At 37.5% G+C, this 24,174-nt stretch overlaps 1 protein-coding gene across 1 annotated transcript in view; it reads right to left on the minus strand.

Annotated features, from left to right (window-relative positions):
• LOC127957320 (scavenger receptor class F member 2) overlaps nt 1-24,174 on the minus strand; it is a 34,611-nt gene that overhangs the window by 3,926 nt on the left and 6,511 nt on the right. The window contains exons 2-10 of the mRNA XM_052555812.1: nt 23,616-23,674; nt 23,434-23,535; nt 22,087-22,606; nt 21,059-21,277; nt 20,098-20,226; nt 19,259-19,362; nt 13,473-13,587; nt 12,134-12,258; nt 1,335-1,484 (exon numbers count right to left, since the gene is read on the minus strand). Of these exons, the coding sequence (XP_052411772.1) occupies nt 1,335-1,484; nt 12,134-12,258; nt 13,473-13,587; nt 19,259-19,362; nt 20,098-20,226; nt 21,059-21,277; nt 22,087-22,606; nt 23,434-23,535; nt 23,616-23,674 (1,523 nt within the window). The remainder of the gene's footprint in view (nt 1-1,334; nt 1,485-12,133; nt 12,259-13,472; nt 13,588-19,258; nt 19,363-20,097; nt 20,227-21,058; nt 21,278-22,086; nt 22,607-23,433; nt 23,536-23,615; nt 23,675-24,174) is intronic.

Consider the following 24,174-nt stretch of genomic DNA (forward strand, 5'->3'; position numbering starts at 1 on the left):
TATTGTCATTTTTCCCTGTGGTTGGTTGAGGCTGTCGACTAAAATCTGGTTTCTCTGTCCCTTTTCTGGTGTGCTGCGAGAATCCCCGTCCTGCACACTCTGACCATTTTGGAGCCTGGTTGAGGAAGGTAGCATTCCCGTGTGGGCGTCGTCCTGATGACAGGGATGGGAGGGGGAATGTGACGAGTCGGCTGCCTCCTCCATGATTATCAACAGCACCCCGTCCTAAATTGCCGCCCTTCACCAGGCTCCCAACTGGAATGGGTGTGTGAGAGGAGGGGTGCTGGATGAGCCAGGGCTGGCGGCATGTGATGAGGCACACCTGAAGGAAATGGAGCATCATCGCTGCTGCTGTTTAAAAGCCCAACGCACTTCTCCTAGGGAGACCGGTCTTTTCCCCGTGCATGCACACTGGTGTCCTGGTGGGTCCAGGAAGGGTGCATTGAGGGACTCCCGCGCCACCAGAGATGTGAGCTGCCGGACCCGTGGTCCAGAAAAGAACCACACCAGTTTACACGGCCGAAGGGCCAAGATGCCGGGCTGTTCATCCCTGCAAGCGCAGCGGCCAACGAGAAGGTTGCGGCCACTAAAAGAAGCCGCCGCCCCTCCAGCCCTCTGGACTCCGCCCCTTACCTGGACCCTTCCTCCACTAACACTGCCCGACCCACACGAACCCCTCAGCATGATGAGGACACCAGATCCCCTGTTTATTTTGGACACTGTCCCCTTTTGGCCACTTTTATTCCCTCTTTTACTTCATTTTCTGTTAATAAAAGCCTCTCCGAGGCCTCCTTATAAAATACAAAAGTGTTTTTTTTATATATATACTATGCAAGAATTCTCTTATTTGGTAATTGTTGTCTTTATATTTTTAGATAGATAGATAGATAGATAGATAGATAGATAGATAGATAGATAGATAGATAGATAGATAGATAGATAGATAGATAGATAGATAGATAGATAGATAGATAGACACAGAATAAAGTAAGGACTCCTAAAGAATATTGTATGCTTTATGAAACACCAAAACTGCACATTAAGATTAAACCGTTTTCCTTAAAATGCTTTTATCAATTCTCCAGCAATCTCCCACACAACAGTTTATGCAGAAAGTCCTGAGTCACATCCTGAAAGTGCTGCATCTACTGACCTGGCCATTTGTAGCATTTACTGTTCGTGTTTTCTCAGTGCACGTGATATACGCACCCAGAGGGCAACCGTTTACCACAGAATGGGGTCATTTAATAAAATTGTCTGGAGATTTCTTATCTCCCTCATCTGTTTTCCATGTTGCACAAACAGATGGCTTATCTGCACTAGTCCCTGCTCACCTTCGTGGGGTATGCAGTAAACGGGCCCATCTTCGCTCGTCTCAAAGGAAGAGAAGGACTCCTGGGATGACCATGATGGACAAGGCTGGTCCACCACGGAGGGCGGCTCGATAATACTGTTGAAGGTGTTCTCAGGATCGTGGTGGGTGACTAAGGGTTTGGACAAGGAGAAAACAAACAGAGAGGTCAGGTCAGATCAGTTGAAGTAGGCTCCCTGGGTTACACAACACACAAAGACTCTTTGAAAACACATGTGATGATGTCATGGTCTACAGTCTGCATTAGAGACCCACAGGGGCAAATAGTGGAGCGTGGATAATCTGTATGAAAGCCAGCATTGACAGCACATGAGTGAAATGCTGGACTTCAAAGCACACTTGTGGAATTATCAGAGATCATCTGAAGAGCTAGGAATTTATGGGGGTAATATAGATTATGGTTAGGGTTAGTACTGCTAATTAGAGCTGGTTTGGTGTTGATGGACCAACATGACCATGTTGTTTAGTAAAAAATCTAATTTCAATTTTTTAACATGTAATGCCTCCAGATGTACTTAAATTTTTTGACTTCCATTTCCAAAGAACAAATACATAAATAAATAAAACACTTCCATTTCCAAAGAACAAAACTGTACATTATTTACAGTGTAATACATTAGGTACAATAATATTTGATCGAATTCAGTACATTAAACACTTATATGCAGATTAATATAAATATTTAAAATAAACAGTAATAAATTACCTTTAATTTTTAATTATATATATATATAAGTGTTGGGAAGGTTACTTTGGAAATGTTACAGATTACAGTAAAGGTTACCCCTTTTAAAATGTAAATAGTGTAACTATTTCCTTTCCTTGGTGAAATACAGATTTAAAATCATAAGGTATAGTTTGATAGCTATGATACTTTTTTTTAAATAAAATATTTGCGTAGTTATAATAAGAAGCACTCGGATCTAACAATGCCTTGAAATAAAAATAAAGCAACCAAAATAGGAAATAAAACAGTTATCAAATTCCCATGTGTCTTATTCTGTGTCCTAAACTCCTGGAACAGTCATTACAATTTTGGAAAGAAATCAATCAAATCTATATGCTTGTAAAAATACTCAGATGTAACACCTCTTTGTAATCTTTTTGTTTCTTTTAACAATGGCTCATCAGGAACTAAAAATGCTGTCTAAACACAAAAGATTACAAATCTACAGCGGTAACTTTTTCCCCGGTTCTCCTGCATGTGACTTTGGTCCTAATGAAGGTCAGAGTGGTTTTCAAGAGGCCGCTTCCTTCCGCCCACTTATATGTGATGATGCATTCATGCTGACTTAGGAAAGATGGTCAACTCAGGATTCCTGTGGTCTGCTGTTCACATCTCCTTTCAGGATGAACTAGAGTAGATGCTAACCACAATTTCTTGGCCTGGTTACGCCTCTCTCATGCTGCTCTTTTGGCTATTTGGCCATGTGAAGCATTCCAGGCTAGATCAGAAGATGTCTTTCAAGTCAGCATACATTTAAAATGGGCTTCTTTTGCATTTCTAGATTTTCTACTTTTATACTTAATCCATCTCTGAAACTACTCTCCTTTTTAAGTGACATCATTAAGACCTTGTTGTTCAGCCATTCCCCCTCCATCCATCTGTCTCCATTATGGCTCATAACACACATTTTTCAACAATCCAATTAAATCCTGATGGATCAGACATGCTCGTCCATATTCACGCTTATTAATTCTGAAATGCATCGGTTGGATAAGTAGTAATTGATTTTTAAATGTTGTTTCATCATATGTTTTCAATTACTAGTAGCTTTTACATTTAAAACTACCAGCAACCAGATTTACAGATTTCCAGCTCTCGACAAACTATGGGCTGTTTAGTTTAGCTTACTCATGAAGTGAATAATAACTCAAAGGCCGAAACAAAGTGAACTTTCATGTTGAGTTTTTGCATACGTGTTTTAGATCTAGAAAAACGCTATCTTTTGCAATCAGCTCACAAATGGCTTCTTCCAACGCTCTCCCAGGGTGGAAAAAAGCTTTAAAAGTAAATTTGCAAAAATAAACATTTCAGCAGCACATAGCAGTGAAAACCACAGAGAAATAAAACCGCATTTTTGGAGTTTTGCCTTCAGTGAAACAATTTACATTCCATACTTTATCCTTTTTTTCCAAACAGCTGTAGATGATGGAAGAACTTTCCTGAAATGTCAAAGGAATATCTCCTCTCTGTGTACTGCTGTTCATGTCACCAGTATTCAGATCATGCAGATTCATGATGCCCCCGTGGGACTGTGAAATGGCATGAAATGAATACATGCAAACAGACTCAGTGCAGTTGCTGAGTGATTTACTGACATCGGAGACTTGGCTGGTCTGGCTGCCCACCCTGTGCTCTACAGGCCTTGAACAAAAGAACATTACTGGGACATCCCAGCTGCACAAGTCCCCACAGCTGCAGAAAGTACTCTGGTGTAGGGGCAGCAGGTGGCCTGTCTCTCTGACGCCTCTCCAGAAACATGTTTATAGACTTGGACTAAGAGAAATGTACATCAAGAACTGAGCACAGGAACATTGTCCATGGCTCATTCTTTACAGGGTTTTATTTGTCTAAAATATGTGAGAACATGATCCTAAATTAAGCTAGTATGATATAGAAGTAAAACGTAATTTCAGTTAATTTATTATTAGTTTATGGTTTATTTAAAATAAATGTGTATATATTACAAGTATAATGTATATTCGAAAAAATTGTATATAAAATGTTTATAAAACACACATGAACATATACATTAATATACAGTAATATATATGATATTTATTATAATTATATGTTTTATTTTATATAATATAATTTAAATATCTGACAATATGGTAGTGGGAATTTTGTGGTTTATTGTGATGGGCCTAAAACATGCTATGTTTATTTTGAGATTTTTTTTTATTATATTTTGTGTGTGTTCTTGAACGTGCTCTTGACAGGTCTTGTGAGGATCATTCAAATATGGCTGTTTTATTCAAAACAGATTGACTGTAGAAATGTTTCTCCTAAACTATTCATCTGAATTATGGGAAGACCGAATGTAGGTCACAAGGAGATGAAAGGGTAAACATTTTTTTCTTTTTTTCTTTTTTTCTTTTTCTAAATCTAACATTACCAGCTGTAGTAAAAGGGCTCTAAAAGCACACTGTGGTAAATTTGGTAACTTCCTGTCTGAAAACCCCCCAGCCCCCTGCTCGCTCTCCTTTGAGGGTAGAGTTACAAAAAAAAAAAAAAAAAAGTGGGGGAAGAAAAGAAAGGGAAAAATAGCAGACCTCACTGCTGCAGTTGGCCAATGAGGATAGCAGAACCGCTGGCTTGCAACAGGAAAAGGAGGAAGAAGAAAAAGAGGGAAACAGAGAGCGATATTTTCATCCAGCTCCTCCCATTAAGTGAAGAGTTGGAGGGGGTTGGGAAGAGAATGGGGTAAACGTTACATCTGCGTTTGCTTGCAGTTCTTCCTCCCATATGTTATCGCGAACCCCAGTTGTTGACCGATCAAGAGTGAGCGTGAAAAGAAACGTTTTTCTTTGATTTTTGCAGTCCCTGAAATCATTTAACACTTTTTGATTTGTCAGATGAAAGACATTCTCACTAAGTTTTCTCATAAAGTCTGAGGATGAAAGGGCCGGTTTGTGTTCGAGAGCATATCTCTTCAGCTAAAGTGCCATCTTCTTATTGCATTTTACTACTTGCTTATTCTTTGTTGTCTGTCCAGGTTTTTTTTTAAACAATCTGCAGGCCACACGCACCCCTTACCAACAGTGACATTATTGTTTTACAGAGCATTTTTCTCTACTCTGTTCTGATGGCAGTGATTTTTAACTTATGTAATGTGGTAAATAGCATGGAAGCACGTGTCTCTTGGAGATCAGCATGGCCCTGGGCTTTCTCTCGGTCATTAAATAACTAAATAAAGCTCACCCGTGACCGCCTGTTACCCATACACTGGGGTATTGTGTGTTTTAATTAAAACTGTGGCATCCTTGTTCTTCGTAAAATCACCATTCAGCTCTCGTTCACTTTATTGTAACTGTTAATTTTTGTTTGGGGATGATCCAAGTGGCTCTTTTGGAGACTTAGTTCACATTGTGAGAGGCTTTTATCTGATTTTATTTTTTAATTTTTCTTAATTTTGCTCAAAGGCTTTTAGTCAGCTGGTGTTTTAGGGTTTTATAGTGGATTTATGAAGTCATTTCTTCTCAAGATCTTAGCAGATTAACCACATGTACACGTTACTGTCAAAATATCTTTCATTTTCAACTGATTATCTATTCTTTTATCATTTAAAACCCAACAATGTTTTTGTTTGTCTTTAACATCTTACACTGTAAAATATATAACTTAAATCTTGTGTTTTTTTATTATCATTTTTATATACTGTAAATATAGAATTTTATATGCAATGATATTTCAGATATATTCAATTGTAAGCTAAATTAAGTAAGTAAAGTAAAGTAGTACACTGAAAATACAATTATCATCCTTTACATACTCCGCAGCCAAATAATATTTTATCCTTATATTCAGACTGCTTTTATTCCATAAAACAAAAGCACAAAGTGACCAGAGGATGTAAATCTCAACTGTAGCTCTTAAATCTCATTCTCTTGTGTCTTTTCTTTTTAAAAAATGACACCTTATTTGATATCATTCATTTTTATATCAACCAAGTTTATCTGGTTGATCAACTTCGTATATGTGTATATACGTGTATATGATATTTGAGTACTTGAAAAAAATGGTTTGTTCCCCACAAATGTAATGTGTGACTTCAGAAGGCTTGAAATGGAAATACATCTGCTCAGGGGAAAATGTTATAATCCTTTTTATTTTTTCTGTTTTGGGAACTTGACAGCCCCAAGTATGAAAAAGAGCAGCTTTTGCATTTTGTTAAAATTGTGAGTTGTTTTCCACAAGTTTGGAACAAGTTGACGGTGAGCAAATGATGACTGAGTTTTTATTTTTGTGTGAGCTTTCCCTTAAAAGTGAATCATTCAGTTGTGGAAATCATGTGAGTTGGTGGCGTAGGTTTGACCTCTTTTATTTGTGCATGCTAAAGCAAAACAGCTGTAAAACACCACAGCAAAACTAACCCACTTTTTTCTTTATTTAAAAAGCCCAACACACTTTCTTTACTGTGCTGGTGGTGTTAACTCAAGTATGCCATGCCTTTTGCAATCTGCTCTCTGAGATGAAGTCCAAAATGAATATCACAAACAAAACTGCCTTGAAAATGTATAATATGCTTTCATGGCCACTTTAATATTCTTTCTAAAACCTCTCCTGGCAGCCGCAGCTAATACAGTTCCCCAACCACAAGAACTCCACACACGGGTTCCATCCTGGCAAAACAGAGGAGTCTTTGATTGGGGAACAGTTAGCTCCCAGCCGTCTGTTTTAACAAGAAATAGGGAAATGAGGAATGAAATGCTGGGAATACGAAAACAAATGTCTGTTTGGGTACAGATTAATAAGGACTCAAAGCTTCACAAGGAGCCAAGGGAAATATAACGCGCACCCAAAGCATTCCATTCAGATTAAACCCTAAAGACTTTGTTTGGGTCAATGCGGAGTGCTAAGGGGTTTGCTATATTTATAGTTTATGACAATATTGTAAATTTTGTTTTAACGATGTACATGTCCTCAAAAGCAAAAACACATCTTGAGAGTCCAAAAGCATTTTCTGTGTGATGAAGCATATGTGCACATGGCTATTGACTTCATTTTGCACTAATCAGTTGTTCCACAAGGTGGCAACACTGACTCAATCGAAACTAAAGAGATGGAACAACAGCAGATGCCTGCACGGACAAGTACTTGTGAGAGAGGGTTATGAGACAGTGGTAACTTTAGTTAAAAAGAGTAAAAAATCATTTTTATAAGTCATAACTAAAATAAAGCAGACATTGGACTAAGATTAATTTTTCTTCAGCACTTGTCGACCGACTACACACATGTATGCTACTCATTTGGCTACATATGCTAGCATATGCATTAAAAAAAACAAAAAAACAAAACAAAACAAAAAAAAACTGTCCATGTCCAGAAAGGTAAGAAAAACATCATCAAAGTAGTCCATGTGACATCAGAGGGTCCGTTGGAATTTTTTGAAGCATTGAAAATACATTTTGGACCAAAAATAGCAAAAGCGACGACTTTATTCAGCATTGTCTTCTCTTCCGTCTCTGTGTGAGAAGGAGTTCAAATCAAAGCAGCTGGATTTCCGGTTCGTGAACGAATCATTAAGTTCACCGAATCGAACTGAATCATTTTAAACGGTTCGCATCTCTAATACGCATTAATCCACAAATGACTTAAGCTGTTAACTTTTTTAATGTGGCTGACACTCCCTCTGAGTTCAAACAAACCAATATCCCGGAGTAATTCATGTACTCAAACTGTACATTGACTGAACTGTTGTGATGAACACCGAGCCGAGCCAGATAACGAACAATAGACTGACTCGTTCTCGAGTGAATAACCGTTTCTGTCAGACGTGTCCGATTCGTGAACCGAGGAGTTGATGATACTGCGCATGTGTGATTCAGCGTGAAGCAGACCGACACACAGAGCGTCTGAACTGAACTGATTCTTTTGGTGATTGATTCTGAACTGATTCTGTGCTAGTGTTATGGGTGCGGATAAACCGAAGGCTTGAATCAAGGGCAATCATCGCCAATGACGCCATTACGTCTAGCGCAAAAGAACTGGTGAACCGTTTTCTTCAACCGGTTGAACTGTCCGAAAGAACTACTGGTGATCCGAACACCGATGCAACCGGTTCTTCACTCGTGAACGAGTCAGTCTATTGTTCGTTATCTGGCTCGGCTCGGTGTTCATCACAGCAGTTCAGTCAATGTACTGTTTGAGTACATGAATTACTCCGGGATATTGGTTTGTTTGAACTCAGAGGGAGTGTCAGCCACATTAAAAAAGTTAACAGCTTAAGTCATTTGTGGATTAATGCGTATTAGAGATGCGAACCGTTTAAAATGATTCAGTTCGATTCGGTGAACTTAATGATTCGTTCACGAACCGGAAATCCAGCTGCTTTGATTTGAACTCCTTCTCACACAGAGACGGAAGAGAAGACCATGCTGAATAAAGTCGTCGCTTTTGCTATTTTTGGTCCAAAATGTATTTTCAATGCTTCAAAAAATTCCAACGGACCCTCTGATGTCACATGGACTACTTTGATGATGTTTTTCTTACCTTTCTGGACATGGACAGTATACCGTACACAGCTTCAATGGAGGGATTGAGAGCTCTCGGACTAAATCTAAAATATCTTAAACTGTGTTCCGAGGATAAAAGGAGGCCTTACATGTTTGGAACAGCATAAGGGTGAGTTATTAAATGACATAATTTTCATTTTTGGACGAACTAACCCTTTAATGCAGCCAAGACAAGAACAAAAACCACACATCATTTTTTTTTTTTTTTAAAGGTGCCAACAGAACTATCATTCTGTCATCAGACAACCAAATATATTCAACAGTGGACAAAGTATGCAGATACTTTGGCATTACAGGTGCATCTCAATAAATTAGAATGTTGTGGAAAAGTTTATGTCAGTAATTCAACTCAAATTGTGAAACTTGTTCACACAGACTGAAGTAGCTTAAGTCTTTGGTTATTTTAATTGTGATGATTTTGGCTCACATTTAACAAAAACCCACCAATTCACTATCTCAACAATTTAGAATATGGTGACATGCCAATCAGCTAATCAACTCAAAATACCTGCAAAGGTTTCCTGAGCCTTGAAAATGATCTCTCAGTTTGGTTCACTAGGCTACACAATCATGAGGAAGACTGCTGATCTGACTGTTGTCCAGAAGACAATCATTGACATCAAGACACCCTTCACAAGGAGGGTAAGACACAAACATTCATTGCCAGAGAAGCTGGCTGTTCATAGAGTGCTGTATCCAAGCATGTTAACAGAAGGTTGAATGGAAGGAAAAAGTGTGGAAAAAAAAGATGCACAACCATCCGAAAGAACCACAGCCTTGTGAGGATTGTTAAGCAAAATTGATTTAAGAATTTGAGTGAACTTCACAAGGAATGGACTGAAGCTGGGGTCAAGGCTTCCAGAGCCACGTCAGATGCGTTTTACCTGGGCTAAGTAGAAGAAGAACTGGACTGTTGCCCTGTGGTCCAAAGTCTTCTTTTCAGATGAGAGTTTTGAAGTTTTGTATTTCATTTGGAAACCAAGCTCCTAGAGTCTCATAGCCCAAGTTGTTTGAAGTCCAGTGTTAAGTTTCCACAGTCTGTGATGATTTTGTATGCAATGTCATCTGATGGTGTTGGTCAATTGTGTTTTTTGAAAACCAAAGTCACTGCACCCGTTTACCAAGAAATTTGGAGCACTTTAAGCTTCCTTCTGCTGACCAGCTTTCTGAAGATGCTGAGTTCATTTTCCAGCAGGATTTGGCACCTGCCCACACTCCCAAAAGCACCAAAAATTGGTTAAATGACCATGGTGTTGGTGTGCTTGATTGGCCAGCAAACTCACCAGACCTAGACCTAAACCCCAGAGAGAATCTATGGGGTATTGTCAAGAGGAAAATGAGAAACAAGAGACCAAAAAATGCAGATGAGCTGAAGGCCACTGTCAAAGAAACCTGGGCTTCCATACCTCAGCAGTGCCACAAACTGATCACCTCCATGCCACGCCGGATTGAGGTAGAAATTAAAGCAAAAGGAGTCCCTAACAAGTACTTGAGTACGTGTACAGTAAATTAACATTCCAGAAGGCCAACAATTAACAATTTTTTTTTATTGGTCTTATGAAGTATTCTAATTTGTTGAGATAGTGTGTTGTTGTTAAATGTGAGCCAAAATCACCACAATTAAAATAACCAAATACTTAAACTACTTCAGTCTGTGTGCATTGAATTTATTTAAAGGGGGGGGGGGGGTGAAAAGCTCGTTTTCACTCAATATCCTGTTAATCTTGAGTACCTATAGAGTAGTACTGCATCCTTCATAACTCCAAAAAGTCTTTAGTTTTATTATATTCATAAGAGAAAGATAGTCTGTACCGATTTTTCCCGGAAAAAACACGACCGACTGGAGGCGTGACGTGTGGGCGGAGCTAAAGAATCACGAGCGCCAGTAGGCTTTTGCGTTGAGAGCATTTGGAAGCTGTGACATTATTGTGAGGGAAAAAACATCATCCAAAACAAACCATGGTTACAGTCAGATTCAGCCGTTTATTTATGATCCAGAATCAGATCCCGAGGCTGAAACTGAACGAGAGCAGCAGCAGCAACGACTCGCTCCGAGCGGGGCTCGAACCAGGGTCTCCGGCATGGGAGGGGACACACTAACAAGGAGGCAGAGATATTTGAAGCAGATTTACTCACCGCCTGCGGTCCCAACACACGATCGTGACCCTTTTTCGTTGGGATTGCATCATCCTTAAGAAATAAACGATACGCAAATCCGTCGTTAAACTGGGCCTTGTTTGTAAAACAAGCATCTTCGACATGCAGGGAACAAACAAAAACACTTGCACAAATCCGTTGATGCTCTGTAAAAATAAACTCCATCCACTGGTCCCTTAATTCTGTTTTTTTTTTTTTTTTGGTAATCTGTGCAGGGTTGTCTTGCCCTGGCAACCAAAAACACACTTCTTTTGTGATTTTCGTGACACTCTCGCTCTGATCAGTGAATGTCTTTTGTGCTCTTAGTGCTCTGCTATACGGGAGCGCGTGCTCTTCCGGCAGATGTGCCCTAGGACCCATATAAGGAAATTCCGCTCCATCTAACATCACACAGAGCCATAGTCGAAAAAAAACTTTCCGAAACTTGTGACAATCCGGAAGGAGTATTTTGGGAACAAAAATACTCCTTCAAACGTACAACTTAATTTTTGAAACTTTGTCCATGTTTAGCATGGGAATCCAACTCTTTAACAGTGTAAAAAACTCAGTATGCATGAAATAGCATTTCACCCCCCGCCCCCCCCCCCCCCCCCCCCCTTAATACACAATTTCACAATTTCACAATTAATGAAATAAATGAACTTTTCCACAACATTACAATTTTTTGAGATGCACCTGTATTTTATGCTATTTTTTATTAATAAAAAAGAAAAAGAAAAAAAAAAACCTTGATGCTGGTTGCTATTTACTGCCATTACATGAATATGCATGAACGTCACCTTTCTTAAAATTTCTTCTTATGGCATAGAGCATGAGAACACCTCCAGGGTGAATAAATGATGACTTCATTTTCATTTTTAGGTGAACTATTCCTTTAGGGGAGTTCATACATGACACAGACTTGCAATGTGTCCTGACATTGCATGGCAGCTCAATGGTTTTATCAATGGACCAATTTTTTTTTTTTTTTTTTTTTATTAGATGTGTTGTGTTAAAAAAGTGTTAAACTGAATGTAAAAAAATGTCACTTGAGGCTTGCATACTTCAGTTGCACTCCCTTTAGCTGATCCAGAATGCATCCAACAATTAATAAAAAAATAAAGGTTTACCTAAAAGTTTATTTTGCCAACATGTAAAAATTACTCTGTCTGTTTAGGCTCGGAAATGTGCATCAAAATACACTTTTAACACAAAAATCATACTTGCTAAACATGCTGTTTTTGTTAAATCACTGGAATCTAAACATCAGGCACATCTTATTAAGAGCTAACATCTTATTTCGTCTGTTGCATGGATCTGTTTACTCATGACACATTGACCTAAACCATATGTAATTTCAGATGATGGAAAACGAAGACATACCAACAACTTTGGGTAGTTTCTGTCTCCTCAGAGGGATTCTGGGGAGTTTGGTGCTGATTCGACTGAATCCACCGCAGAGGATTATTTTGGCCTTCTTGCTGTTGGTGGAGTTTTCCTGGTCAGGGCTAAAGGAGAAGAGTGACGTTAGACCAACATTACACTGACTAGAAATGGATTGCATATTGTAGATTGGTGTTATTGTAGATTGATTGCCTTCTAGCATAAACTGCATGGAGATTGTAGATATGATGCTCAAATGAAAAAGAAATGGAGGGATTAATTTGCCTCACGGGCAAACTGAGGAAATCTAAGCTCAGTTGGTTATACGTTCTTTAGTTTTCCAGCCATTGAGAAAAGGTGGAAAGTTTAAGAAAACAGCCGACTGTGATTTTCTAGAACACGAGAGTCTTGAGTTTTCCCGACTGACTGCGGAGAACAGAAGAGGCTTTCACTTCAGCGAACTGTGAACAATTCTGATGACAGGCTTTGTTAAAAGATGATTTTTGCCAGGGGTGTAAGAACAGAGTGCATTTGAGGGAGACACAAGGGCCACGTTCACACTGTCAATGCAGAACATAGCTGTCAGTATGGTTTTACAGCACCAAATACAGCTGTGTTCAAAAACTGTTTGTACAGTTTGAGCAGAACCACTTTAGAGAAGTTGTTTTAAACTGTTTTATAATAAAGAACAGTACAACTCTTTCAACTTAGCTAAAAACAAGAAAAGACTGGAATAATAATTCTGGAAATTCAGCTTAGCATCACATGAATAAATTACATTTAGTTTTATACTACAAGAGAAATTTGCTGCATTTTTAATCAGATAAATGCAGCCGTGGTGAGCAAGTCCAAAACTTTTTAATGGTATTGCATTTGAGTTTAAACTAGTATTTCTGATTATTTAATTGGGGAAGTGGAATATCTGACATGCTCAAATCTTTTTCTTTTTTATTTAAAAGTGATGTAAGTTTTTTTTTTTTTTTCTCAAAGTAGTTCTGCCTCAAACTTACTCAACTGGTTAAGCCAAATTTTGTCATCAATACACTCAACAAATTCATTGACATACACGTTTACCTATCAAATCTGAGGTTTACACAGTATTTGCGAATTATTTCGTAAAGTTGTGAAAGTCCATTTTATGTGCAAATGACTCATATTTGTGAAAGTTTCATGAATGAGGCCTGGCTAAATGGTTAAATTTACTAAAATCTGTAAATAAACTTCTAATGTTGTCTTGCAATATTAAACCTCAAATGGAGAAAGTATTTTAAACTTTTTATACAGAAGGCTGGGACTTCCTAAGAACTGGATTGTGAAACTAGTGTTGATTTGTCCTTACTTGCGGTTGTCTTTGTTGCTACAGAGGAAGCAGCAGCACAGCAGAGAGAGAAGAACCACCAGCAGGAATGTCACCAGCGTTCCCGCAGCTATTACTCCCATCCGCTGATTAGGATCTGAGAGAAAGACAGACAGAAAGAGTTTGCCAATCTACCTCAAAACTTCCCTGATGGAAACATGGCTGTAGTAGGAGACTGTTGTTGTGCAGAACAACAGGTGAAACCATTATTTTAAATGCTCAAAGTCTGAAAAGCAATTGAAAACACTGAATTTGAAATTCAAACTAAGAAAAAGTTTCATGTTACATTATTGCACATGGCGTTTCACAGCTTTAAAAAGGTTGAATTTGGCCCGCTAAGGAAATATTTACAGGAGTTAAACATTTCCATTCATGCAAAAAGTAGTTTATTTTGACTGCGGAACAAATCTTATGGATTTTTAAAAAGAAATAAACACTTTTAGTCTTTTTAATGCAGTAATGCTTAAGTTTACACAGCATGAAAGTTAATGATCCTTATAAGTACCCTGCAGAATGCCGCAATTGACCAGTCAAAGTCAAGAGCTGTGTAGTAATTTCAAATTGGTACACAGAATAATTTCATGTTGCATCATTGCAAATGTTAGATTAAACAGGTTTTACATTTCCTTGAACTTAAAGAACACTCTGCCGAAATGAATTGAATATCCTTGCGTTACTACACAAGTTCAGGAGTTTAATAGCTAGCAGTTGTGTCCTGTGAGATGCAGGACGTCTGCCAGTGGCTTCTTTGCATCTGTTGCCAACAGGCATTATCACTGGAGCATAAAGAGTGGCTATTTGGCTCTTTCATTCATAAACAATAACAATGTTGGGATACTTAATTTGGCACTGGTGAGAATAAAGAATTTCAGCTGTTGGATTCACCGTTTTTTTTTTTTGTCTGGATCGTCCATCGTTATTAGCTCAGTAATACATGCTGAAATAATTACTGGCCTTGGATGATCCAGACGAAAAATATGGTGCATCGATAATGTTATGCAATTTTTTATATTTTTTGCAACTTCAAAAATGTCCAGAAGTGAAACACATGCAGCAGGCCGTATACGATTTGTACTTAAATTTTAAAGGAATAGTTTCACCAAAAAATTCTAATTTGCAGTACATTTACTCAACCTCAGGTCAACCAAGATGTGAATGAGTTTGTTCATCAGTTCTTCAGAACAGATTTGGGTAAATCTAGCATTACACCACTTATATTCACCCATGGATCCTTGGCAGTGAATGGGTGCCATCAGAATGAGTCTATCGGTCTATCAAGCTCAGTGTTATAAGAAACAAATACATCAAGATGTTTTAACTTTAGTCTCTTCTGGCCAAAATACGAGTCCGTAATCCATAATATCATTCCCCAATGCAAAATTCCATCCTCTCTTGTCCTCTCACATCAATATTCATGTATTTGTTTACAACTTCTTTTACTTGTAAACAGTGCTTGATCTGTGCATATTTCTCTCCTGATTTAGATTAGACCAGGGACGTCATTAAGCCTATTTTAGGGGGGCTTAAGCCACCCCAAAATGTTCCTAAGCCCCCCTAAATGATAATAACAACAACAGGCAATAGACTACTATTTTTCTTTTTTCTTTTCTTTCTCTTTGGAGTGTTACAAGCTCTTGGTGCATAAAGAAGATCTGTAAAGTTGCAAAGACTAACGTCTGAAATCTTAAGAAATATTCCTTCTAAAAGTTGAGTCAACCACACCCTCCTAAAACGGCTCGTTCTAACACTCCCCCCACGTGTCTTCGTATGTCACGATGAGGGAAGATTTGCATAACATCGCCCAAATGTTCATGCAAAGAAAGAAGGCATAACTTTTACTTTGTGGAGCTTCTGACTTACAACCTATAAGTAACATTACATTTTTTATATTTAAATAATTTGCCAATGATGATTCAAACGCGAGTTTTGAGCAGTGTAGAGTAGGCTTGTTATATCTCGTTTATCGTTTGAAACTGTTCACATTTCCAGTAAATTACTTAAGTTATTTGGTTTATAAATATGTATGACACTCCCTCTGACACAAAATAAATCAATATCTCGAGTTATTCCGTAAAGACTGATTTATATTTCTGCATTGGACCTATGCCATACCCTTTTACACGGCTATGCTTCAGTTTTCATTTATACTTTATGCGTCGTTGTCCGGATCTACGTGCAGTACACTTGCAGAACACTAGCATGCAGTGTCCATAGGCATGCTGCTTGTATAACCCAAATCCATGGCAAAAGCCAAAGAAGAAGTGGCTAGTTGTAGAAACATTATAGCAGTGATGGCAGCAAATAAATATCAAATCATTAAATCAATATTTAAAACTACAAAAAGGAGACAACAACGGAACAGGAGAAGATGGTATTCTTTCAATCTCCACAAGGACTTGTATAATGGCAGATCAACACTGTTTGTCGCGGACAACTACTGATGTATAATGCTATGTAGTATAATAAATGAAAAGACACTTTGCTTCGTTTGTATAAGAACGTGTTAACATTAAAATATATTAAAGTGCACATAAACACACAAAACTCAAGTACACGTGGAGGAAGTGAATCACAGTGCTGGCGGTCCGCGTAGAATTGACACACTGTTTGATTTTTGGAGAGATGCTCGTCAGGCTATGTTGTAGGCCACGGTTTATGATGTGCGTCTATGCATAGGCTTTGGGGTAGGTTCGACACAGAAGTATAAATCAGCCTTTACTCCTAACAATACATTGAATGAAATGCTAAAGAGAACCGATTATGGGATGTGCATGAGCAGAGCAGCTGGACTTAGTCTCATATAGCCAGACCTTCAGACTGACCGCTGAAGGTTTGGAATTCATGACCGCTTCATTGGCCAAGGCCCGACAGTGAGGCCATTTGACCAACATGTCAAACAACCAATCACAGTTTGTTTCATTCAGCATCAAGTTTCAGGGTGTGGAAATGTTGCCACAATAACAGACCGGTGTGAAAAACTCGCAGATGTATTTGAAAGATTCTATGCCACAAACTTTAACTATTTCACATTCTTATGAAACTCCAGTGTTTAGAACATGATAAGTACTCATTATCACAGTTGTCGACACAACAGTTTTCTTATTTCGTGAGGGCGTCACAGCATCTTTGTTTCCAGGCAGAACATTAAAGAACGCGACACAAACGTCTCCTGGAAATCCTGTAGAATTCAACCAATCCGATGATGACTTTGACACTCCTGAAGTGTTTCCACGTTTGCGTACCATATGCATCAGGCGTTTAGCCAACGATCCGTGGGCGTGATGTCTAAAGCTGAGACTACGTCCTGCCAGGAGACAGCACGACAGTTTGTTAAGTGGTGTAACATTTCTGTCACACGCTTGAGGCATTCAGTTAATCACAATGCACAGGATAGCTGGCCAATCACAGCACACCTCGCTTTTTTTAGAACGATGAGCTTTGTAAAAATCAATGTGTTTCAGAAAGTCGGGGCATAGAGGAGAAACAATGATGCACATTATATGGAAAACAATGTGTTTTCTGAACCTTAAACCATATAATCACATCGCATTACACCAAATACACAAAACAATGTTCTTTTTAGCAACGTCATATGACCTCTTTAAGGATAGATGCTTGGAGTTAAAAACATTAATAAATTTGTTCCAGAGGGACAGTCTTTCTCTTCACAAGACGCCAATTGATGGACTGGAGATTACTCATGGATTACTATGATGTTTTTATCAACTGTTTGGACTCTTATTCTGATGGCACCCATTCACTTCAAGATTGAAGGATCATTGGTGAGCAAGTGATCAAATGCTAAATTTCTTCAGTCTTTTCTGAAACTCATCTACATTTTGTATGGCCTGAGGGAGAATACATTTTCAGCAAATTTCACTCCATTCAGTTTTGGGTGAGCTACTCCTTTTTGTTAAACAGAAATTGTTTTCAACAGAACCCAAATATCCCTCTCATAATATTCCTTGTGCAAACATCTGCTTCTAAAAACCAACTGAAAATAGTTAAAGAATAACAACTGACGACAACCCATTTGACTCTTTGATTTGTGCTGTAGATTCTGTCACAGCACAGCTGCGTTCGAGGAAGGCCTCATTTAGGTCGGCCATGGTGACATTACTGCCTTCACTCAGGTCCCTGTGAAACCTCTGCTGACCCACACCTTTCCTCATTACAGTCTCTCTCTCTCTTGCTCTCTTCCTGTAGTATTTCTCTCAGCTGTGTGAAACAACCTCGGCTCTCACTAACTCGATGAGCAGGCAGGAAAAGAGCCAAAAAAAGAGCCGTAAAAATAAGAGACCACTCTGGAAACACCATCAGGGGCGCCATGTTAAACTGCTGCTGTCTACGGCAGTGACCTACATAGTGAGGAACTGTTACCAATAGCAACTGTGTTTTTATTTTCCTGCACAAGTTTCTCAGAAATTTTTGAAGAAAAACAAATGATTTTAACCTCATTCCTTAACCCAGGAATAAATGTAATATGTAACTGTAATGTAACTGAATATTCAGATGTTTAGGTAAACAGCATGTTTCTGTAAAAAAATATATATTAACATTGATAAAATAAGATCAATTTATAGGACAATCAGACTTGTTTTCAGAGAATATCTCTTGGAAGTAAATGTATTTTTCTTACCCCAAAGGCAAATATTTTTGTATGGTGTTGAGCATAAACAAGACAAAAAGTACTTGTCGATTTTTAGGAGTTGGATGAAGGAGATCAACAAAATAAGTATTTTAATTAAAATAAATAAATAAATAAATAAATCCACATTACATCAATGAACAAACATTAACTACAACGGACAAAATACCAAACAGGAAGAAAACTTTAAATAAGGCAGCTGACCAGGGGAAAACAGGTGGAGGGAGTTTACTAAATTACTAATGAGCAAATTAATCAAAAAGCATAGAAATAAACAAGGCAGGAGAAAGGGAATCACAAAAAAATAAACCAAAACAGATCATGACCATAACAAAGACTTTAAATAAAATGCATTCCAAAAGGAGTTTTTATGCGTTAGTTATGCCTTGTAATACACCCTTGTAATGACCTCAACAGTTACAAACATTCTGAAACTTAATTTTTTCATTAAGTAAAAAGTATAATGTATTAAAACACCTGAAAATTATTCTTAAATAATATTCTAATATTTTTGTTTACATGCATTATAATGCATTATATATAAAGGCGTTAGGTAAAGATGTATACTCCAAAAAATAAGTCTTCTATTTTAAGGATATTTACATATTTTAATGGTAAGCAAAACACCATTAATAGTTTTGAAACTGATATTGTGAACTAATTTAGTGGTACTTTTTTTTTTTTTTTGTCCTGTATGGAACTTTGCATCTTTGGGGGGAAAATACCCATTTTGCACACCACTGACAAAAACAGTTTAGCCTGGAAAAATCAGGGTGGCTGTTATACAATTTATAATGTGTATAATGATCATGACGTGATGTCATGCTGCATTTGCTTTATCTAAAAACATCTCGTTCCACCTTTAGTAACTGACGTGCTCGCAAATATGTTGAGAGTCAAAAGGTTGAATCTTAAGTTGACTTTGGCATCAACTGGCAACCCCCCCCTCCCACTGCCTCCCCCCCCCCTTAACGTAATGGAAAATATGACTGATGCTGGACCCCACAACTATGTCTCAACACTTTAGGAGTTCTTCTGTGTCTCCATACAAAATGACATAACAGAAAGCTCAGGAAATTACATTTGCTTTTCCCAAAGAGAGGCAGGAAGGGTTTCTTACATAGGTTGCAGGCTCCTGACACTGGGTTGCAGTTCTTGTCATGACATGGACAGACCTGGGCACAGTTCACTCCGAACTGACCAAACTCACAGGTCAGGTTGCAGCTAAAATGAAGAGGAATACAAAGAGCACATTAACAACACTGATGGAAATCAATACAAGCATTGTGTGCACATAGCAACAGGAGTTTCCAGTGAAAATGAAACAAGGCAGCTTGGGGAATTAAAGGCAATTATGTTGATATTGGAAATGGAAGAACGGGCAAGAGGAATTTAGCATTTGTAATGAATGAAACAGGAACAGATATCATTTAAAGACTCTAAACTGAAACTGACAAAACATTTTAAAGTGTCTTTCTGAGATTAAAAGTTTTAAGTAACAATGAAATCTATTTCAGTGTGATCTCTGATCCTCTTTCATAAACCGAAAATAAAGGTATGATATGGTTCAAGTTTAGTTGGAATAGTTTGCAATTGTGTTTCATTTTTAGATTGGCCTTACTCAACAGATGTGAAATAAACTAACTTGCAGTTAAGAGTTCAGATATCACTGTTGGCCATTTTAGATGTGAAAGCTGAATTTATATTTGTTTATTTAATTTTTCACTATCATTCAAAAGTTTGAGGTCAGTAGGATTTTTATTTAAATGTACCTAATACTTTTTTTAAAAACTGTATTTAGAAATAAACAGACATCTAAATCTATAAAGATGTTGATTTAAAATTAATGCAGCTAATGCAGTTTCTTTAAACAATTTAGGATGACTCTTAGGATGACTCAGTGGTTAATGAAAACAGACAAGATGAGTTTCATTTGTGCATGACTCAGATGTGACTTACTATGTCCCATAGAAGCCAGGGTCACAGAGACACTCTCCTGTTGCAAAATGACAGTCTCCGTTAAAACAATGGCTGCAGTCTTTTTCACAGTTTTCTCCATAGGTGCCGTTAGGACAGCGCACCTCACAGCTGAATACAGAGCGAGAAAGAGGTAGAGGTTATGCAAATGGTCAGCTTCAAATTCAGTTTTAGTTTTCATCGCAACAATCTCCAAGAAAAGACTTAAGGAGCAGCAACATATGAAAACTTTCAGAGATGAATTTGCTCAAACACTTGGTACACTTCTACTATTGGGAATGATATTTCATAGCAAAAATGTGTTTTAATCACTAATCACATGCAATTTAGTTTAATCAAGCTGGTTTATAGCACCATAATAATTCTCTTAATTGCAAATATTAGTATTGCAGACTGTGCTATATTCATAAAAATTTGCCTGAAGCGATTGCTGTTTTATTTATTTATTAAATTCAGTTATTTATTAACATGCATATGTTCAAACATTTGGGGTAAGATTTTTTTTTTATGTAACCAATACATTTCATTCAGCAAGAGACAATAAATTAATCAAAAGTGGGAGTAAAGGGATTTATAATGTTACAAAAGATTGCTCCAAGTAAAAATAGTCCTGAAAAAAGGTGCCACAAAACAACAGCACAACTGTTTTCATTGACTAGAATCATCATATTAGAATGATTTCTGAAGGATCATGTGACACTGAAGAGTGGAGTAATGATGCTGACAATTCAGCTTTATGTCACTGGAATAAATTACATTTTAAAATGTAAAAGGGTAAAAAAAAAAGGGTGCTGCACTAAAAACATTGAATACTGTATGTTTAATAAACAGTGCTGTCAGTAGACATAATACTTTTTTTATTTTTTTATTCCTCCCTCACTTGTCAACTTTTTTTTAACAGTCATTTTTTTAACAGTTTGCTACAATGGCCAAAATTGCGTACCGATCTCCAATCCAGCCGGGATTGCAGTGGGAACACTTCCCGTTGATCCGGTTGCAGAAGTGACCGTCTTTGCACGGCGGACACTGATCCTTACAGTTCTCTCCAAAGTAACCCTCTGCACACATCTGATCACATTTTGTCCCATTCCAGCCGCTCTCACACGTTTCACAGTGACCCTCCGTCACCTTACAGGGCTGCTGGCCTTTACAGTGGCCACACCTGAAACAAAACAGTCAAAACCAATATACCAAAACTGTTTTTCTTACGCATTGCCTTTGTCTTGTCAAATATATAAACATTCTTAAATCAAGAAAGAAAAAAAAAAAACTTTAGATATTACATTTTAAATGTATTAAAAGCTTAAAACAAGGACAAATATCTACCAATAAGTTTAGAAAAAAAATCTACTTCAACAAATATAATTGTTCTCACCCTTTTTTTTTTACTCATTTAATTTTGATATTTTATTAAGAAAACAATACCTTACTTGTTTGACATCTGTATTGCAGAACTATATATATATATATAAAAAATTCTCGATATATATATATATATATATATATATATATATATATATATATATATATATATTTTTTTTTTTTTTTTCAGAATCCTTTGATGAATTGATGATAGAAAGTTCAATACAACTGCTTTTATTTGAAATAGAAATATTTTGTAATATTATAAATGTCTGTACTGTGACTTAATCATTTTAAAGCACCCTTGCTAGAAAAACAAAGCAAAAAAAAAAACTATTCATTTCTTATTCTTTTCTTTTGTTTTCTTACTTTACCCCTTCTAAGTGGTATAATTTTAGTATGGTAGTACATCACAACCCCCCCCCCCCCCCCCCCATACTTAGATACTGGAGTAATGATGCTGAAAATATAGCTTTGCATCCTAAAAATACATTTCATTTTAAAATAATTAAAATTAGTCAATAGCAATTTGAAATAATATTTCAAAATATAAAATTTGAAAATAAAGAAATAAGAGACTTCTTGTACTCTACATATTTTTTTTCTCACTTGTTTTTGCAGTTCTGTCCATAGAATCCAGCTGGACATGGCTCCCGGCACAGTTTTCCTCTGTATCCGGGTTTACAGGTACACGATCCATCCCCAGGGTTACACTTCCCATTGGCGCACTGACAGTGGCGTTCACAGCGCTGACCCCAGAGCCTCTCCCTGCACTGACATCGGCCCGTAAACTGTTCACAAGGCGAGTTGTTACACACACACTGAGCACCACAGTTCCGGCCGAACCAGCCAGGGTTGCAGATGCACCGGCCCGTGTTCTGGTCGCACACTGAGTTGATGCTGCAGTAGCAGTTGTTGTTGCACTGTGGCCCCCAGTACCCGGCATGACAGGTGCATTTGCCCGTCTCCTGGTCACATTTCCCTTTCTGACAGTTGCAGGGCTTCTCGCAGTTCTCACCCCAGCGGTTTGGGTAGCACGTGCACTTCCCGGTCACGTCGTCGCATTTACCATTAGGGTGACACGTGCACATGCCCTTGCAGTCTGGACCCCAGAACTGAGAGGGACACTCTAGAGGAGTCAGAAAAAGCACAATGTCAAAAGAAAAGAAACATATTTACTGTGTAACTGGGAAACTGAAATATTTTTTTTTTCAGCTTGTTGACAATATTTTGTGTTGATTGTAAAACTTGTGTTGATTGCTCAGCAAGTTTTTTGTAAAAAAAAAAAAAAAAAAAAAAAAAAAAAAACAATTCTCACAACACAACCAAATAAAGAATTTTATTTGCAGTGCATTTCTTTGTTTTGCTGTGTTGTGAGTATTTGCAGTGTGTTTGTGTTCAAACTGATGAAGATGTTTTCTTAATTTGCATGTGTTTTTTTTTTTTCTATTTGCATTGAGTTTTTTATTTTTTATTTAGTTGCGTTTTGACCATTTGCACTCTATGTGCTGTCAAATTGATGAAGGTGTCTTCCTAATTCTTTTTCAATATATATATATATATGTATATATATATATATATATATATATATATATATATATATATATATATATATATATATATTTATCTCTCTTGGCCACCTTACAAAATACAGCCAAAAAATCTTAATATTGCATACTAGTATGCTTATTATATGTGTGTTTGTCTATTTTTATAAACAGCCTTTAGTTTTTATTAGACCTTAACAACTTTATGATTTGCTGATTGGGACATTTTTTTAAGAGCAACTTATTGGAAAAACAAAAATGATAAAGTATTGTTATTACTGTACATTTTGAGTGCACATCTTTGTAAACTGTAGCTATATTAGCCTATAAACCACCTCAAAGCTTACTGACATGGGGTAAAAAGCAACACAATATTTTTTTAACAATTAAATTTAGCTTGAGAACTCACTTGTGTCACAACTTGCCCCAAAATATCCATGACGACAGCGACATTCGTTTGGTCGGACACACACCTCGTTCTCATTACATGTGAAGTTACCTTCGCAGAGAGCTGAGAGGAGAAGGACATAATCAAGATAGAAGTCAAGTGACAGTCAGGAAGTGATCTAATGTACAGGAAATGACACTTACGCGTTAAACACTCCTCTCCTTGCTGCGCCCATCCGTTGCAGCATGTAAACCCTGGTGACCTGAAGTTAAGATGACAAATCAAGGTCAGGTTAAGTGCACTCTCTTATTGGTTAAGGAATATTCAATCTATATTACATTAAGCTGCTATCTGGAGGGACAGCATCTTGCATCAGCATATTTAGCAAATGCCTTGACCAAAGTTTCAACTGTCCATGAGAGATTTAAGCATGTGGCTCTTGAGGAATATTGCAAATGTCTGGATGCCATCTGTAGATTCACAAGCGCAGATGTTTCAGATAGCGAGCATACACTGACTCACATCCAGTCTCACAAACACAAGCGTATTAGCGTAAGCATTCATTCCATTCTCCATCCCCTCGCCAACAGCATACATGTGAACCAGACAAGTCGTTTGAAGCATCGTCAAATGAGCAACTGGATCCCAAATAAGGCCTGAATCAATTAGCAATGCAAATGTCCTTAATTAGGTCAGTAAGTTAGTCTAATAAACAGTCTGGGCTCCATATGAATAGAAAGCTTTGAAATAGATTTTTCGAAT

The sequence above is a fragment of the Carassius gibelio genome, chromosome B5 (assembly GCF_023724105.1).
Source record: "Carassius gibelio isolate Cgi1373 ecotype wild population from Czech Republic chromosome B5, carGib1.2-hapl.c, whole genome shotgun sequence".
NCBI classification, from domain to species: domain Eukaryota; kingdom Metazoa; phylum Chordata; class Actinopteri; order Cypriniformes; family Cyprinidae; genus Carassius; species Carassius gibelio.